Source organism: Corvus hawaiiensis, chromosome 1, assembly GCF_020740725.1.
Source record: "Corvus hawaiiensis isolate bCorHaw1 chromosome 1, bCorHaw1.pri.cur, whole genome shotgun sequence".
Lineage (NCBI taxonomy): Eukaryota > Metazoa > Chordata > Aves > Passeriformes > Corvidae > Corvus > Corvus hawaiiensis.
In genome coordinates this window covers 40,221,723-40,242,043 of record NC_063213.1, presented here as the reverse complement: position 1 = coordinate 40,242,043, position 20,321 = coordinate 40,221,723, and the positions used below count along the sequence as shown (strand labels likewise).

Sequence of the window (20,321 nt, the reverse complement as noted above, 5' to 3'; positions counted from 1 at the left end):
TGAACATGACTTGGAGATTCTAGCAGAAAGCTTTAATAAGCGATAATAATAGCATCATATACTTGGAGCTTTATTTATTTGCCTTCTCCTGGATTCTAAAGATCTTTTGTCTGGCATGCTGTCATTCCTGTCAGAGAAATGAGAACTGGAAAAACAATTACAGCTGTTATTTTACTTCTGATTTCTAAGCACCTTTGGAAGATGACCTTGAGAGAGTTATCGTCATGTGAATTCTCCTAATTTCCTATAAGGAAATCAGAAAAAGATTTTTGTTTGCTTTTCTGAATTTAAGTAATGATGAGGCCTCTATACTTCAACTGAAGATAAGAAACTATGACATAGTTTGGTCTTTCCTTTTCAGCGGCTTGGCTGACAATGTGAAAAGGCAGATAACCACAGCCTCTTCTCTGTCAGCATATTTTCACTGCTATATGTAACAGTGTATTCTTATTTATTAAACAAGTGAGGAAGAAACCAAGAAAAGCCTCAACTGATGGAAGAACTGAGTGAAATCAGCCCCTCCACTTCCAACACACACAGGCCTAAAGCAGACAAACCTACAGGCTAGATTTTGGCAAGACGAATTTCTAGGAAAGGGAGAAAGAGCCTGAAGGCTAAAAAGAAAGATGATCACTCCTTAAAAACAATCTGCCAAGAAGAATTGTGAAGTTTCTAAATAGGCGACAATTTTTCAAAACTAAAGAAAGTATAACAGTACATATGCAGAATGCATGAGTTATACAACTTTTACTAAAAACATTTCAAGAAAGGATGGAAAGTTCTAATGGCTTCTTTCAACTTATCTATACACCTACATACCTTTTTACATATAAAGAAGAATAGCTTTGAAGATAACATAATAATAAATTGCTGAGCTCTGACCTACAATTACAAGCTCCTAACTACTGTCTCCAATTTTGCACACCAAACACAAAACACTAATGGAGTGTCTGATGCCTGAAGCAGTGCACTAATGGAGAACTATCCAGAAACAGCTGCAGGTGAACTGAACCTGACAATTTCATCAGTTAACTACTGCTGGTTTTAACAGTAATGGTTTTTAAGAGAACAAAAGCAAAAATAAGAAGCTAATAAGCTTGAAGACTTCTTGATACAACTAAATTAATAATGCCACTGATAATTGTATCCTTCCTAATTCTTTTCATATTCACCTCTAATACTTTACCATGTTTTCAGCTGTACCTATCTCAGGATATCAAACACTGTTTTAAAACATTAACCACCAACAAAACCAAAGCAAAACCCACTATGGAGTAGGTGAGTGAAAGGAAAAGGCCACCATTTTTGACATTTTGCTTATATATTAAATATGAAAACCATATTTCTTTTTAATTACACAAATGAATGTTAATTAAAGAATTTTTTGCTTGCTTTAGTTAAAAGCTAAAAAGTTAAAAATGCCAAACAAGGAGACAGTCACAACTGAGAAGAAATAAACATGCAGGCAGAGGTAATAGTTATCGTATTTCTTTGTGCCCAAGTTATGTGCCAAAAACATCGCAATGCAAGTGATCCAGATGCAGAGAGCATCACACATGGACAGCTTAAATTTCAATAGTTGCCTGGTGTTTTGCCAATATTTTCCTCTGTCTTCTTTTCCTGGCTTTCCTGCACTTCTAAGTCCTCCTCAGGTGGGTGGATTACTACTGAAGGAATATCATCACTGGCAGGTGACACCAGCAATTCCTTGCCCTGAAGTGGACTTGGCTGGGCACTTGTGGTTGGCGGGAGCCTGCAGGTAGGACTGGAGGGTGGTGTGTTTTGAGGGGTGGTTACGGGGGTTGTACACCTTGAGGCTGCCGGGGTCCCAGCTCTTGAAGAAGGAAGAAGGTAACTGAGAAGAACTGACAAACGGCTGTCTCCTCTCAGGGAAAGATTTGAGGCAGAGAGACCTGTTCGCAAAGAGTGGCGGGAGGCTGAAAGGCCTTCCCCTGAGATAAAACAAATGGAACACCATGAGGCTTACAAAAGGGATATATTATATTATATTAAAACAAAACAAAACAAACCCACACAGATACAAATATGCATTAACAATTTACATAGTAAATTGCAAGCTTTACGGGCCAAAGTGTCATACTCATGCAAGTAAGATACAAGATAAGAGCAAATCTGATTTCAGACATTAGAAAAGTCAGAAATTACTGAGGAGTACTAATTAGAATGCCAAAGATCTGAGGGAGAAGATATTATCTTAAGTCAGAGTTAGATTTGTTAATAAAAAAAATTTATCTCCTGAAACTGACTCTTAAATTTTTCTGGAATTTCTTATTCCAAATTGTCCAGCAGCTACTGTTACTCCATCCAAAAAATAAAATAAAAAATCATTAGCAACCAGAACATTACAAGAATTCAGTTAACTCTATCCATTATACACAAAGAATTATTAATTTTTAAAAAGCGATCATGACCAAACATATCTAAATGTGTTAAATGCAACTGTCCTCCAATAAAAGTCTTGTTTTACTGAGAATTTTCCCAGGCATCTGTAGCCTACTGTGTATTTTTGAAGAGGGCACAGAAATCAGATACACAGCCCCTTCTCCATACCCTCTTGCTATGACTTACCAGTAGCCCCATATGCCTTAAACCACACATTTCTCAAAAATCCCTTTTTAGTTTTCTTGCTCTATTTTCCAAGTCCCACTAACGTCATACGAAGAGAACATAGTCTTGTGAGGGTTCCCTCAGACTGGAGTTTGTAATGGATTTCAGTTCTTCCTTAAGCCGGAAGAGAGACTGTTTGTGCTCATATTAGTGTTTCCATTAAAAGGTTTTGTGATACCATTTCTCCTATTTGCCACAAACACTTTTCCTGGGACAACCAGTCTCCTTGAAAACATTAATGATGACTTCTCCTACAATTGCTGAAATCCAAAACATGCCAGTTTCATGTACCATGCCATCAAGCAAGAAAACAGCAAACTAGACACATTTACTCTCACATTTATACCAAGCACTACAGAGACTAGTCAGTTGAACAACCCCAGAATAATTAACAGGAAGGAGGTGCAGAAAGCATGCCTAGGTAAAGGTCACATACATTCCCCTCCCCACAAATAATGAAAGAGTGGATCCTACAGATACAAACCTGATTTAAGAACAAAAGCCTCAAAACTCAACTATTAAAACATCAAAACTGCAGAGCAGTAAAGAAAATAGGACCAATAGAGCAGACTTGGTTGATTTTGCCTACATTCATCACTACAGTAATAACTAGACTTCCATCAGTATACCTGTGATAAATCATGCACATGAGATGTCCTAACACACACATACCCCCAAGGAGCCTAAGAACTAATATGCACATATGCATGTTTGGTTTACCAGTTTATTAAATAGCATAGGATTATAAAGAGAAAAGTAAATCAGTATATGCTGACAAGGAGTTCATCATACTATACAGTTTTCTTATTTCAGCATATATCCCATAACTTCTTGTAGAAAGTGTATTAATAATAAAGTGCCCTAAAAAGTGGAAGTGATACATGAAAGGTAACTGACAAGAAAGAGATCCCAAATACAAAATTTGGGGATACAGGTGTTCAAGGATAGGCAAAACCAAGTCTGTGTGTGTGAAATTTTCACATTTGCTGAGCAAAACATGAAAGTCAGGAGTTACAGAAGACATTACGCTCCTACATAAATTAGCTGCATTTTCATTCCTGAAAAAAATAATTCTGAAACTATTAGAGAAATATTTAAGCACATATCATATATTCATTGGCTAACAAAAAATATCAGCAAGCTCAGGCATTCACGGGAGAATACTCCAGCGTATGTAGCTCCTAACAAGCACTTAACTAAGTCAAACGTAATCTAAGCAATGAGGCATCTTTCAAGACAGAAAAGGAAGATCACTTCAAGGACTAATTCATGAAATCAGAATTAAGTTTTCACCAGACTAAAAAATTTCATTTGAAATTCTGTATGTCTAATAGAGGCTCCATAAAAAACACAATACAAGTAAGCTGCTCTGGAGTACATATTCCTATTTGGGATTTGAGACTGGATGTCTAAGGCAAATTTTCAGGAACTGGTTCAAAAAAGGTATGATGCAGCTTCTAAGAACATTGCTAATACCCTTCTTGGGTTTGGGATTTTTGTTTCCATTAGACCCTTCTCTACAAAACAAGATAAAAATAAACAGTGTCCTAGCTAACAGTACTACCTTCACCATTGGCATAGCGAACTTCTTGTCAAACAAACATACAACACTGGCTTGAAACACAGCAATTGTCAGTATCACTGAACTCATGACATGATCACTAACTCTCTTGTGCAAAGACTGTATAAGCAAGTAGGATCCATCTGACACATGGATAAAGTTATGCCATGATGCTGAAATTCTTCAAACATTGCACATTTTATTTAAGCATATACTAAAAAAACATTAGGACCAATGTAGGTCTATTATTATACTTCAAAATAATAATGCATGCTATGGTATACAGGCAGGAGTAGAATATTTGAGTAAATTAAAAAATAACATCCACAGCCACACATCACACACACTCTTATTGTTAGTTCTTTGCTCATCAAGAAGGAAACACTTATCTGTTATTACCAGCTGACCTTTCCTTCATCTCCAAGTGAGAACATCAATTACCAGGTTAGTAGGAACTGGATGCTACAACTTATCTCACCATTTCGTTCAAGCAAGTGAGGGTCAGAATGTTTCTTGCCTATATCTGCGAAAGACCGAACCAGAGGGATCCGACTGCTGAATTTTTTCTCATTCTGATGATGGTGCCTCTTTAGAAGAGCCTCTCTCACATTCTCTCTCATGGATTCATCCAGCTGGCCAGAGGCAATCATGCTGTCCAAAACCATATCTACATAATAATAACAAAAGAACAAAGAAGAAAATTATATAGGTAGCTATCAAATCTCTCTTTCACCACACTCAAGCACTGTAGCTGCATCAAACAATAAAAGAAAATTAAATCTATCTGCTGAAGAAAATTAAATCTCTATGCTAAAGAAAAGTCTTTTCTTTAGCAAAACCATCTTCAAGAACCCACAGGAAATTTTCAAAGATGTCACTAAACAAGCAAATGTGAGAATAAGAAAAGCACAACATGCAGATTCAAGAGAGAGTATTTATTATTAGCATGATTTCAAGAAATAAATTACTTAGTATCTTATAATTTATAGTCATTTACTTCAACTTTCAATGGAAACTCACATTCAAAAAAAGTATTTATTGTATTCAACAAACCTGCACTGGGAGTGAGTACACAAAGAAAAACACAATGGAAAACAGACTTTTGACAGTCTTAACCTGGTGTTTCCTACTTTTAAAAGTATATTTAACTATATAAAAGTGAAAGTTGCTATAGAATGAGATGAATTACACAACTCCTGTCATCTTCAGATGCCCTAAGTTCCTGAGACCCTCTATCAAACTTCATGTGATTGACATGCTTTAGAAAATGAAGTACAAAAAAAAAATCTAGGTATATCATCTAACACTAACTACTCATCTGTCAAACAATATCAAGTTTCAAAAGGGCATCTCAGCAGTATGCTCACACCAGGAAAGAAAGCCTACATATCAGGGAAAACATCTACGGTTTCTTAGGGGTCCTTTTTTTTAAATAACAAAAAAATAAATTCATGAAAGACCCCAACCTGCACAAAGCAACACAAACCTATGTGACAAATTTTTAAAATATATTTTGCCAGTTTTTAACTAGTGTATTGAGACTTAACTGCATTGTTAAACTGAAATTGCGTAGAACTTTTCACAATGAAAAATGTTAGGGCTCAGGATAGGGCTCTGTCCTTACTAACAGAACAACACGCAGCCAAGTGTCTGTCAGTAGAGCGCAGCTTCTTTCTGAGATCACTGGGAACACAGCCTCTCGTTACAGGCTCTCAAAAGGAAACCTGCCACCCTCTCCCTCCTCTTAAGAAACAATAACACCTACTGGGTATTCCTGGCTCGTGGAAATAAGACAACACATTTGTATACCAAGCACTGCTAGCCCACATGCTTCACAATGGCACCTAAAATTAACTTGAAACCAATTCATACAATCTCTTAAGGCAACCTAGTTCCTACTAAAATACCTGCTACTGAGAATGCTGATTACACAGAATAAAGCAACTACTTTCCTTATGTACTAAGATTATTGATAAATTAAATCACAACTAATAATATTAGAAACCAAAACATTACATTTACAAACAATGTATTGAAAACTCTTGCTCAGTAAGTCATAAAAATAGGAAGGGAATACCATTTTCCTGACTGAATATCAAGGATTTCAAAACAAGAAAACATTTCCAGCACTGCCAAAGATTTTTAGGCCAAAACACCTTGTCCTTCACACACATGTTAGTCAACCCTAAGTCTAATATGATTCCTGAGAAAGCATTCCACTATGTGGTACCTGTAGCAAGAGATACTGGGAAAATTTTGTAGAACTAATTCAAAGGCATTTAGAGCAAGCAGACATATACAATGTATATATATGTGTATATATTTTATATATATATATATATGGAAGTCTTCAAAGCTGCCTGCATAGTATCCAAAATGACCATGTGATTAGTGAGGACACTCAACACAGTAGGTTGAACAACATGTACAAAATTTATTTCTGCTCACCTCTTATAAAGGTGAAAAAAATACCAGATGTGCAACAACCAACTGCACTAATGGCATCAAGTTAACATCAGCCAAAATATGATTAATAATTATGGTACTAAAGGGCACAAATAACTCCTAAAATGTTCTGGCAGATATTTACAATTCATCTGTAGAAACAAAGACAGAGAACATGTTAAGGGATTAGAACATAAAGGCAAGTTCTGGGCCTCATCCTAAAATACATACTAAGGAGCTCCTACTCATCCAGTGTAGCTTTCTTAAGTGAAGTTTGTAGGACCAGGTCCTCAAAACCAGATCAAGAAAAGTGCAAAGAGCATGCACATACCTGTTTCTTCAACACAGTATTTTCAAGAACATTAAGACATGACCAGAAACACCTCAAGTTATCGATTAAAAGTTAGGAATAAAATATTTTTAAAATTTTTGCTGCAACCTGCTATCTCATCAAGTGTGTTTGCTCTCATGTCCAACATGACCGTCCCATTAAGAATACAGCTCCGCAGCTCAAACAGACTGTGCAGAGACAGAGTTGCTACATAAGGCTTGCTCCATCGATCACCACCATCTTCAACATCTTCTTCAAACTTCAGCCACCTGAAATGCATTCACATACACATATTTATGTTTCTCCTGGAAGGAAACTTTGGCAAGCAATCCCACTCTTCCATGTGGCTGAGGCACGACACAGAACAGGAAATCCCATTAAATCATACCAGCTTTCATTTTCTCAGACAGCCCAACTAATTAATATTTTTATCAGGCCTTAATAACCACACTCAACTTTTTTAGTTTTAGTTTATTTTGTTTCTTTGGGCTTGACAAATACCTGTCCATTCACATGTTCTTGTGAAGAATATGGCAGTCTGCCTTGTTACGATTTGCATCCTCGTTTCATCAGTATTTTAGGATTAGAAAGCTGTCTGAAACATACCATATAGCATGTTCAAGTCTCCTAAGGGTGCTAAGTCAGACATTTAAGGACTAGGCAATATTAATATGTGAAACTATAAATTGATCTTGATTCCAACTCACAGGCATTATGCAAATTGAACTTCTACAAAACCTAACATTCAACAAGGTAGCTGAAGTACTGAATGCAGAAGAATTCATCACAATGTATATGTAGAAAGAAGCAACTAAACCAGTAAGGGTCAAAAAGAATCATGGTATCCTGTAATGTTCAGGCATGCAGTTCGCCAAAAGCTAATCAAATACTACTCAAGAAAAACATAATACCCAATTTTCTTTGTATTTGAGAAAAAATGACACTAATACATTGGAAATAATATACCAAAGAGATTTCTGAGATTGCAAATACCACACTCCATGGATGAACACCTGTGTTTATAACTCAGCATACTCCTACCTTTCACAATGTTTGGTATGATCAGTTTTAGGAAAGTAAACACACTACCAGAAAGACTGAGGGTCTCTTGAGAAACCATATTTATTCTTTCAGAGTTGGACAAAAAATGAAAATTTTGGGTTGCTGAGCATGAATTGGGTACACAACTCCTATAGATAGTGAAGATTCTAACCTAAACCTGGCTTGCAGGTCTCTGAAGAAAAATTACTGTAAGATATACCTTGAAACAATCTATTCCAAACATACCTAGCAGTTTCTCTCCATTCATATTCTTCTCCATCCCTGAAGCAAAGTTCATCCATTTCAGTGAAGAGATCATGAGGAATGTGTTCATCATCATCTTCAGTACCCAAGATAAACTGCACTCGTTGGGATGGTGTGTCTTGAAGAAAAGGAGAAACGGAACAATTAGAAGAATTCATACTTCTATTACACAAGGACCACTACATAACAGTAAAATCTCCTGCTCTCACCCAGAAATACGCAGGACAACATCCTCTTTAAGAGGGAAGAGGAACAAAAGAAACATACACATTTCCTTAAAAGAAGGCTCGCTGAAAATTTTGCACCATTTCTGAAAACAAAACATCTGGAAATGCATATTTATGAAAATTACTCAACTATTTTTGGCTCTTCTATAGATTTCCAATATGAAAATGAACATCAACAGCAAATTTGGTTAAAAAAAAATCAAAATTAATATACCAAAACACTAGAAACCTTCTTTTCACTTTGAGAACAAAATAGTGAATACCATCATGACACAAGACACTAAAGGAGAAAAAGTGAAAACAAAACAGGCTGATGGAAACAAACAGCCTTACTTACACATCAGCTGCCCAAGCACTAGTTTATGACAGTCACCAGTGAGTACCTAGGCACTCACTGTTAGAGCAGCAGATTTTTCTGTGGTCTATTGCTACTTTGTAGGATAAAATTTTTTCATTGCATGGTTGGAAGACTATGTATAAATTAGCATAGGAAAGTTGAAAACTATGCAGCTGAAGCATCCAGAAAATATTTTAACTTCTCATAGTATAATGCCTAGTGGAACAGGCTCAATAATAACATGCTAGAAAATTTAACTATCTTTAATGATTAAGTAAGTACTGGATTTCAATTAATACAGGCAAAACCTTGAAAAAAACAATAAAAACCACATCATTTTAGAGATACTTTTAATATTATACAAAGATTTTGTTTCAACTTGAGTGAATTTTCATATTATAAGGGTTCAATAATATACTAGTTGCAATGTTATCACAAGGAAGGTCAGAGACAGAAAATTCAGGTAAATCTCAATTTAAATTTTTTTTTTTAATTTTCTCAAATTTTAAAAATTTTACTTTGTTCACTGAAACAATCACTCTCAGAGCTGTTAGATATGAACATGTATATGGTGTATATATATACAACTGTATGCTTCTACTGTAGAAGGAAGATGGCCTTTTAGATTTAAACATAAAATCTGAATTACTAACAAAGCTCATTCCCAACTGAATTTTGCTTTAGCATTGTTTTTCTGGTATATACCATCATCCACTAGCCTAATTCTGAAATGTGCTCTTGAATGCAAAGAAGGTTCATTATCAATTAATATCTATAGCAGACTGTTTCCATCCCAAAACCAACACACCCCAGAATCCTGCCCAACCCTGTGCATCCAGTATACAGAAGAAACCAGAACAGAGAACTGAATTTCTATCAACTTAGTATCACTTGTTTCTTCAAAAACTGTACAGCAAGACTCTACAAATGCAACATCAATTATAATAATTTGTACTTGGGAGGGAAGACTTGAAGATGGTTGAAACCAAGAACTGCAGGAGAATGGTAAAAGGAGACTTTTCAAAGCATTTCCATTTGAAAACTCCTTTGTTTCAGGTACTGGTCCCATGTAGAACATGCTGCTAGTCATAGAAAGGTAATCGTGTACAGCACGGTGTCTGCACTTAAATTCAAACATTGCACCATAATTTGCCCACTCATGGCAGTCTAGGAATAAAAGTGGACTTAGGGTCTCGAAGAAAAACTAAGTAAGCTAAGAGTACTGCCAAATAATTTCATTCCAGAGAATGGTATGACAAAATCCTCATCTCTTGAGGATCGGGGTGGGGGGCCAATTTGTGATCCAAACCAAAAACTTAGGAGGCAGTACAGTTCCTTTACTAACGGACAGCAAGAAGGCTGAAGCAAATATTTAAATAAGATCATTGATCAAATTACCATGGCAAATGCTGCTTTTCACAGTTACATGCTTACTTTCAAAAATCAGTGGAAGAAGCATACACGACTACACAATCTGAAAAAAGGTGTCTAATTTAAATAACACAGACTTTCATGCTACAGAAGAGCATTACAAAGCTCTAGTCTAACCTATTCAGTGCAGGCTGCTGAACATTCATGCAGACAGCTGGACCAAGTCCAACAGCTTCTGACTTAGATAAAACACAACCACAAAATCCTTGTCTGATTGTACACAGAAAGACATTAATTACAGTGAGAATAAAAGAAATAGCACAAAACAAACAACATTTAAGTACAGAGTAGCTGCTACAAGTTTATTTTCAGGAAACATGAAGAACAACAAATTTCTTACCATATGATGGAGATTCTCGGCCATCCTCTCTATCAGTTTCTTTTTCTTTTTTTCTTCTGTGGTGCCTGTGCCCACGATGTCTATGCCGCCGACGGCCTGGCTTTCCAAGTGGGACGTGAACTCCAATATACACAGCTCTGTGGCCTTTTCAAGAAAGTTTAAAAGGACAAAAGTAAACAAAAAATTACCTACTGACGAAACTTAGTATCTAAAGGCAAGGGGTTTAAGAAATAGAAATCCAAAAGCACTTGACAAAATTACCTTTAGTGAACTAACATAAGCACTTCTTTTCTGTCCTTCCAGAGTGTCAAGGAACTAGTGCTAGACTCATTTCTCTGATAAATTAGGTCATATTCTTATTCAGTTTAAGAATTCAGTTGTGAAATAATACAGATAGTACAAGTATAAATAATACAGAAGTACAAGCTTGGCCTGTAACACTGAAAGCAGCTACTTAATAAACATGAGGTCAAGGCAGAGAAATTATATTGTATTCCTCTTTTCTTGCAGGAATTCATATCAGGACACTTGTAAGAATGGCAAAATAATCTCCTGGTTCAGCCTATTGACTTCATTAAGAAACTACCCTTTGTTTAGAGTCTGCAAGTAGTTTTCTCTCCTTGGAAGAGCTGCCAATATTTCCTCAAGTAGCGCATAACACATCATGATGAAACTGATGCTTGATTATACCATTAATTATCAGGAACATAAAAGTAACTTCTATTTTGAAAAGTATGTCGACACTTCAAATAACTTACAGAGACGCTGGGGTGGAGTTTTTTCCTATTCTGGAACTTTTTAATAAATTTAGGAGCACATCCTCAAGTGAATACATACTGCTTCTTTAAAACATGTACTTTCAACATGTTGTTTTTACTTTGACCTTTCACATTAAGACAATACTACCATCAACATCTTAGCAAAAGAAATCAATCAACTGACTGTTATGAACATATTACTACTATGTCTCCTGTAACAGAGATAGCATATACAATAGCCTTTTCAATTCCTATTTAAACAAACAATCTCAGGAAGAGACAAATTAACTATAACACTAAATACTCTGTTTCATGGTGCTGAAGAGTTATTACAGAAGACAGACATTAACCAAAGGAAAAGGAAGTGGTCTTCCAGCTCTTAGACAGATGCAAATTCAGCAAATTTACATTATGAAGGCAAGCCCTAGGAGTTGTGACTGTACACATACATGGACATATTTGTGTGCATAGCACACATATACTAAATTAAAGACATTGAAAATTCCTGGTTATTACAGAGCTTTAAAGAAGAAAAAAGTGGTTAGATGTCAAACTTATTTCCCAAAAAAAGAATCCCTAAGCCCAAAAAGATACTGCCTTATAGAAGTTTTGTGTATTTTTACAGTGCTACCTGACTAAAAATACAAGCAAAAGTCATTATTAATACGAGTAAGTTCAATATTTAATTAATTTGGTCAAAGATTCCTTTTCACTTAACAAGACCCAATTCTTGACACACTTCCAACACTAGTTTAATTAGAGTCAACTGACTGGCACTATGATCAAATCTGAAATTAAGCATATTAAAAGCTATTTATTTCCATATAAGAGCGGAAAAGAGGTTAATTTCTCAAAGCACTCATTAGTCCTATTTATAGAGAGAGACTTGTCTTTTGTGAGCTTCTTCCAGCAACAATACCCAGCCACTACCCAGCAGCCTGACCTCTGCCCTCCATGACTGCTATGCACAATGCAATTGCCAGAGAAATCAGTGCCCATGTGATCTAAACATAAATCACTGCACTGGGTATATAATATGATCGGGGGCATCATTAACAATGGTCATGTTGTTGATGCCATAACAATACAATAATCATATGCATAGGGAAAGCAAAAGTATGAGATTCAAAAATAACTGCATTACTCACCACATCCCACTCTCAAAGCTGCAACAGAGTGAGCCACCACTCATTGCAAATGCTGTTACAATGCCCATTAGGGTGTCTGTTTTATTTTATATATTCAATTAGCAAGTATCAAACTACAGTTTATATACACACTTGAACAGTTCTGTTTGTTGCCAAAGTGTTGGATTTTTTGCAGGAACTATTTCTTCCTAAGAGAAACTCTAGCATACTTCTAGTAATAGAGCATTTTATATAATTACTTTTTTTAGGATTGTTAGTAAGACTGTTTTAAGCATGTTTTGATCACTGCACCCCAAGAAAAAAAAAAAAAAAAAAACAACCTTGCAGGAATATGAAACTGTTCAGGATTTTACTCCCTGAGAAATAGGGACTTCCACGTTTTGGTCTCTTGCTGTGTGTCCCCAAATTAAAGACAAAAATTTCTCACAGATTTTCCAAGGATCTCCATCTTAAATAATGCACCTTGCTATTGCAAAAATTGGCATTTTTAATAGTGTGATCATTTCCTTAATCAAAGACCATGCTGCTGCATGGAGGAGAGGTGGAAGAAGCAAACAAGGAGTCTATCTCCTTTTACGTAATTGCACTGAGACAGAATTTTTTTTTTTCAGTAGAAATGTTTGGAGGAGAGCAGATATGTTGGAAAGATACAAGTAAAAGCTATGGAAAACTGAGGAGAAATAATCAACAAACAGAAGGTGTTTTTAAACAACCTGTGTCCATAGCAAATGGCTTTTACTATGACAGAACCACAGAATCGTGTCCAGGTGCCTCATAGCTGCCTGCAGCACACCAAGCAGGCACTGCCAAGTTAGTAACCCAAAGAGTCAGTCCACAACCTACAACATTTGATACTGCTTTTCAACTCCAAAAGGAAGATTTAAAGGAAGCATTTTCTCACTACCCAAACAAACAAGGGTCTCACAGAGACACAGAACAGTCTAGCCATGGGTTATCCTACCCTTCAGCCCACACTGCCCAAAAATGACCACTGTATGACTATTACCTCACATAGACACAGTCTTGCAAGCAAATGTAAACCAAGAATACCTTCCCCAAAGCACTTCTGTATATGCAAAGTGTTCAGACTGCTACATCTGCAATGGTATTTTGGGGCTAATATGAAATGGTGATGAGCAAGATAATTTTCAGCGTTTATTAAGTAAAATGGATCACAATCCAATATAATCCCATCAGAGTAACTTCAAGAAATAACCTAATGTTGACAAAGAGCCTCTGAAATTTTTTTTCTCTTTCAGAGCAAGCAGTCGGTGTGACAGTACAATAGACTAACCAAGAAAATTTTATGTATTGCAACAGCAGCTTATGAGTGCACCTGACTGTTCCTTAAGAAAAGGGACCTTCATTCTGGTATCACAGTCATAAATAAAGACATTTCAAATACTACCAAGAAAATCTGAAACTACTGCTGTTGAGTATACTGCCATGATTACCCAAAAACATGTTACAGGCATATTCAACTCCAAAGATGGGACAAAACTAGATAATAAAAATCGGACAAGCTTAACTTTAATTCTAACTTAACAAAGCAAAGCACTGAGAAGCCTTCTAAAAATAAGACAGCTGCACTGAGTAGGTCTGTGTTTCCTTAAGTTTCATTATTCAGATAGGAGTAATAATGTTTGCAGATGGACAGATAAAGATTTACTTATAAATACAATTTACAAGGAAAAGCAAAACAAAACAAAACCATGGCCATTTTTTTTCCTTCATTCCCAATGAACTGGGTCAAACAACTTATGATAATCCTCAGGCTGGCCAAAAAACAAAAAAAAAAAAACACCTGCAAGACAAGTAATGTAAAATTAATATAATATCAGTGGAAGCAGTGGAGAAAAATTTAACTCTAAAAAGGCTGGGATTCAAGTTGCTAGCACTGGATGTTATTTTTAAAAGGAACATAATCTTTTACTTGAATATTGTTTTTAAAAGTTCAAAAGGTACATTATGTGACCTTCAAAGCTTTATTCACATAAATGTCTGTAGCACAGTACCACTTTCAAACAAAGCTTCTTACAGAATTACTATAAACCAATAATCAATTGAATTAGTAGACTGCTCAATACTAAATTTAGCAATACAAAGCTCAAGAGATAATTGCTCATTTTAATCCAGCATGACTTTATCCAAGCTTAGCTGTTCAAATCCACTGAGAGTATTTACTACTTAAGGCCTTTATCGATATGAAACAAACTTAAATGTTAGGAACTTGCAACGTGTCTCCATCACATGGCTGATCCCCAATCACATGGTTGGTCTAACTCCAAAAGTCAGTTTGGGTAAAGTCTTATAACAATTAGAGGAAAGAAAATGCTTCAAGTTGCCTGATTTCTTGCCAGAGCTCCTATGAAAATGGCAATACAAGACTTCTGAAGTATGAGAGAGATCAAAAACATGTATCCAAAAGTGCCCTGATGTCACAAGGCTTTAAATACAATTCTATACAGAACCTTTTTTCTTTGGCTAAATGCCTTCTAAGCTTCATAGAAAGGACAGTGTTCTCCATCTTAACATGGAAAAGCAAAGAAAATCGAGTTTATACCTATGTCGATTCTCAAATCCTGTTACTTAGAAATTTGAACTAATAGTGATCATATATTAATAATGGACGTAAGGACCATCTGGACATGAGCTACTTAGTCCAATCTTGCTCAAAGTACAGCCAACTTCAAAGCTGAAGCCATGGTTTTGATCAATTTAGTTAGGATGACAGCCATCCTTTTTGTATTTTTAAGGATATATGCTCTACAGCCTATCTGGGCAACCTATACCAATCTACAGCAGCACACTACCTGAAAAAAAAAAAGTCCTAATATCCAAATATCACTTCCAATATAGCATTTTATGTGTGATCCCCCTCACCCTCTCGCAATGCACCAGCGTGACTTGACTCCATCTTCTCGATAAGCTCTCAAGTCTGCTGAAGACTAAAACTCTGTGACAAGAATTAACTATTTTTTCTGAAAATCTTCAAATAATAATCTGAAGATGGATAATTTATTTTCTACAGAAGCCTTTCTTTAACTAAATAATGTCATAATCTATCTTGTCCTAGCATGGAGTGCTCCAGCATGGAAAAACTGGAGCATCTGCAGGAGAGATCCTAATCTGTTCCTCAAGATCATAAAATGAGGAAGAAATCCAGCTGTTTGATGCCTTAACTCACATCTCCAAGTGCATTACCCTAGTAGGAAAGATCTGGAACACTGCATCTCATTCCTTGATATTAATTTCCCTTACATCACAGAGAGTACTTGTATGCACAAAAATAAGCTCAATGCAATCTACGAGCACAACTTCTTGAGACCTTTTCTGTCACAAGACCATTCCAGGTGGATGGAAGAAGTAAGAGAGAGAACAAAAGTGTCATTTCTTGCTCTTAAAAACTTCACAACCCATAGGACTTCTCCAAATATTCTCGGTTCTGGTAAAACTTAAGGAACAAGAACAATGCCTCTGCGCATACACACACACACACACACCCCCTTGTTTACTGATAATGAAAAATTACTCAAGTCACTAATACACTAAAAACACTTCTGCTATGCTAATTTTCTAATAAAAATAATGCCCTATTTCTGAAGGATGCAATAAAATGCACAAATTGGTATTGATAGTGAAGTTACTGGCATAAGAAAGTAAGTATTTCAAAACAAACAACATTTTTCACTTATTTTATAAACTTCACACACATTCCCAAGAAAGAGTCAAATTATTTTCTATGGAATCAATGTATCAAAAGTGAATATAAAGTATTTTAGTATAATCTTAGTCTTCCATGCATGAATTGACTACTAAGAAGTCCTTTAATTACCGAGGATTCTTCTTGTTAAAGAAACTATTTGGCAAGAGCTATCTCTCGCTCTCAGAATTAAACATTTGAGATAAAATTTTCTAACTGAACCTGCAGAAAGAAGTAAAGAAAATTTTTTCAAGGGATAGCTACATGCCGCAACTGGAACTCAAAGGCTCTTCACAATACAGCGTATTTAAGAATCCATTACACCTCCTGGGCTGTACTCAGAAACCTCCTGCTGTTCCTAGCAATTAGGTCTAACTGAGATACACTCTTTACACTTGAACTGATAAAACTAAGAAGCATAATCCCAAACCGTAGTAAGCATAGAAGAGGGTAAAGCAGTTCAGGAAGAGTGTTTTCTCACTACATGACAAAAATTGGCGTATTACACTCACAGAAGCAGTAAATGCCAGATTTCTCATTACAAATAGAAGTGATTTTTTTTCTGACTTAAAACCAAATGAGTTTGTAGGGGCAGTCATAGAGAAAAATGCACCGAATATTTCTCTTTGACACAATCAACGATATTCAAGAAGGCATTATGAGTAATTACATTAGACACGCAGGTAGGATCAGTAATAGGAAAAGCTTAGTGCTGGGTGGCAGTGCCACACAGGGATTCTGGCACAGACTTCCACCTGTGGCTCACTGCCAGCACCGATCTTCCTCGCCTGGGAAAGGAGCCAGCCGTTGGTCCCCACGGGAGGGAAGATGAGCTGTCCCTGCACTGCACAGCCAAGCCAGACCAGAGCTGGGCCCCATGCTTTATCTGAGCTCAAGATCCTTGGTCCAGCCTGTCTCTGCAGCAGAGCTCAGGAAAAAGGATACACATATAAGATAATTTCAAAGAGTTGTTTCCGTTGGAGGAGAGAAAACCTAGAAACAAGCAACTCAAGAGGAAGTCCCATTAAGATTCAAGACTAGCCCTTTGTCCACTGAATACAACATAAAACCACAGAATGGTTTGGGTTGGAAGGGATCTTAAAGATCATCAGTTCCCACTCCCCTGGTAAAGACACAAGGCTTCCACATTCATAACACTGTTCATGTAAAGTATTTCATAAGAAACTTTTGCAAAGAAAATGTTCTGACTTCATCAATAGGTCAAAAATACATTGTCATTACGAATTTGATCATACCCCTCTCTTGTACAAGTGTTTAAACTGATTGGTTTGCCAAATGTATCTACTGATATTTTAAGATATGAAAAACATTACAGAAGGAATCTTGCTTCATAGAAGGGTGACCCCTTCCTGAGAAAAACTCCAACTCTCTCCTTTTTTTACTTCTTATTTTGTAAATTAAAAAAAAAGGTACACCTCACACTTTAAAAGCTTAAACTGCTATGAAACACTAGCTTTCAGTGAACTGCAAATGGAGAAATCATCCATTCAGAAATAATTCTAATATCCAACAAGGCACAAGTTTAGTCAATTTTTGGAACAACTGATTTTTAAGGGATTAAAAAAGGGTAAATGTTATGAAAAGTCATCAAGAAGTAATAGGTTGCAGAATCAAGTAGTCTATTTCTTTTGCCTCATCTCAAAAATTTTTATATTTGAATGATCTGGGGCTATCAAGTTTACTGCAAGTTTTAAGTTTTAGTTCATGCTGTTTGGTAAAACTTTAGTTTTATGACCTTATTACTTTAATAATAATTTTATGTATGTTTCAGATTATAAAACTATTATAGTTAGCAGTTAGCTGTCTTTTTATAAAATTTCTGATGCAGTCAGAACAAAAACACTACATATTGCTCTCTCAAATAAAAGAAGTTTGGGAAAAAAACCATTAGGACAGTTTACGTCAAACACTTTTAAAAAGTTTTAAATTGCAAAACACTTGTACAGCAAGTTTTCTACGTAGATACATACTATTCACCTACAGAGGGGAAAAAATACAGGATTATTTGAATTACCTGTCCTTGTCAACTAAGATTAAGTGAAAACCACAGCTCTTTTCTTAAATAAAAATTAAGGCTCATCATGGTATAAGAGATAATAGGGTCACTTAAAATGTAAACATTACTTACACCTGCCACAGGACAATGTGACAGTAGATAGCTATTAAACCATCTTAACTCTTGAAAGCTGGTGCTTGGATTTATGCCACAGGGAAGTAGTCTACCAAGACACACATTCCTGACCTCAAGATTGTTTCTGGAACAAAACCTCTGTTATGCGTAAACTTCTTATCTTTGCTGTGTCTGCTAAGAGTAACAGAATGTATACCTTTTCCCTTAAACTGTATCTAGTAAATGTACCCTCAAAACAAGGTTGAAAAGTAGTTACACGTTTTAAAAGATGCATCCTGGTAGTATCATGACAGACAACACAAGTTTAAGAAAGTTTTCCTTATACATCATTTAACAGAAAATACCTTTTATAAGATCTCATTAAATACCTCTGCCATTAATATTCTTGCCTTACTTCCAACTCCTGGCTTGTTATTATTCTCATTCACTGCAGCTCAAAGAGCCTGGCATCAAGTTAAGAACATTAGGTGCTCTTTAAAAAGGTTATTTTAAGATGTTATTCCGCTTTCTAGCTCTTCCGTAAACTGACATTTGTTAATTCAAAATAAGGCCTTACAGCTTCAGAAAACTGCAGTACCTTTATTTAGTACAGACACAGTCTGCCCACAATTGCAGTTTACCATCTCTGACCACTCCTCTTTTATGGGAAGAGTGTTACAAAACAAGCAGCCTCCACCTAACCTTTCTAACCTAAACACTATCACTCCAGACAGGTACCACACTCTGTCAGCCACCATAAATAGAATACAGAGCTTGAGAAGATCCAAGTCCAAGATCTATTTTCCCCTTAAGCATTTGTTTCTCTTTCCATTAATATTTCATCACAAAATTTCCAGAAAATACGAGTATCCAATACTGACAACACCAAGAAACTTTCCCTTTAGTATTAGTAGCAAAATTATGCCTTCTACAGTATCAAGCCTATCAACATTAGTTTGCACATGCTTTAAAGTGGTTAAGTATCACCTGTCCATGTGGGCTCTAAAAGGTGTGGTGCTTCGCACCACAGATGAACTCAATTCACTGCTTGGTGAGTCTCCTTGAAAGTACATTGATGCACACTTCTCTAAAGGATCAAAATTCCTAGAACTCCTTTTCAAGTCACCAGAAACACATATCAAAAGACTAGACTGAAATAGTTTAAAGTCTTAAAACACTTCCAATGCCTAATGCTTTAGTACAGGTCTTCCCAAGCTTACAAGAAAATGTTCATCTCAGAAATGAAGAATAATACTAGTTGGAATTGTTTTACTGCTTGCAGACATCAATTCCATTTCTCCCCTTGTAGTATCTTAATACCAGAATTAAAAACAAAATCTAAAAATTCCACATACCTACTTTCATCATAATAACTTACAAATAATGAACTCTTAAACAGAGCTGTAAGTTCACAAACATTTATCCTCTAAAACACCCTGAATTTGAAGAATCTGAGTTGAACAATCACACTTACATACCTTTTTCTCTTTCATAAAGGAAGAACTTTTTGTTCTTACTTTGGAATAGTTTTCACTTTGATAAAAGTCAAACGATATGCTGCACCTCCCTTGTCCCATTCTACCAATAAAAAATTAAATTCTTACAAATATACAAGATACTAAAAATATATGTGAACACCAAGAATAATTCCTACTTATGTGTGAAAATATGCGCTCATATGCAACTTCAGGTCTGTGATAATCCTACTGGAAAACATTTTTCTTGTCAGGTATTTCTTATTAGTTATTTGCTGAACATCTGTATAGCCAGCCCCCTCTTGCATTGAGACACAAACACTGGGCCACTCCAGAATGAGTAAGGGAGCAAAATAAAAGATGAGGCTGCATGGCTAAGAGCAAGGTGAGGATAAGTGAGATCTCAACTCCTCCTTTCAAAAGCACTTATGTTGACTCAATTGCTCATTGGACAGCAGTCTACATTTCACCTTCATTTACTCTTTCACTATGGGTAAGACG

The 20,321-nt window shown here is 35.9% G+C and overlaps 1 protein-coding gene across 11 annotated transcripts in view; it reads right to left on the bottom strand.

The window, feature by feature from the left end:
* Nucleotides 1–20,321, bottom strand: part of SLC4A7 (solute carrier family 4 member 7) — a 94,098-nt gene that overhangs the window by 36,139 nt on the left and 37,638 nt on the right. For 6 of the 11 annotated variants that reach the window (XR_007203162.1, XR_007203161.1, XM_048301550.1 and 3 more), the window contains exons 3-7: nt 10,606–10,749; nt 8,253–8,388; nt 7,074–7,234; nt 4,668–4,856; nt 1,584–1,952 (exon numbers count right to left, since the gene is read on the bottom strand). Coding sequence is in view for 9 of the 11 variants with exons in the window: in XM_048301550.1 (XP_048157507.1) it covers nt 1,584–1,952; nt 4,668–4,856; nt 7,074–7,234; nt 8,253–8,388; nt 10,606–10,749 (999 nt within the window). In the remaining 2 variants the exon portion in view is untranslated. Of the gene's footprint in view, nt 1–1,583; nt 1,953–4,667; nt 4,857–6,637; nt 6,772–7,073; nt 7,235–8,252; nt 8,389–10,605; nt 10,750–20,321 lie in introns of those variants that run through there. The other 5 variants (XM_048301604.1, XM_048301624.1, XM_048301595.1 and 2 more) reach the window with 3 other exon arrangements.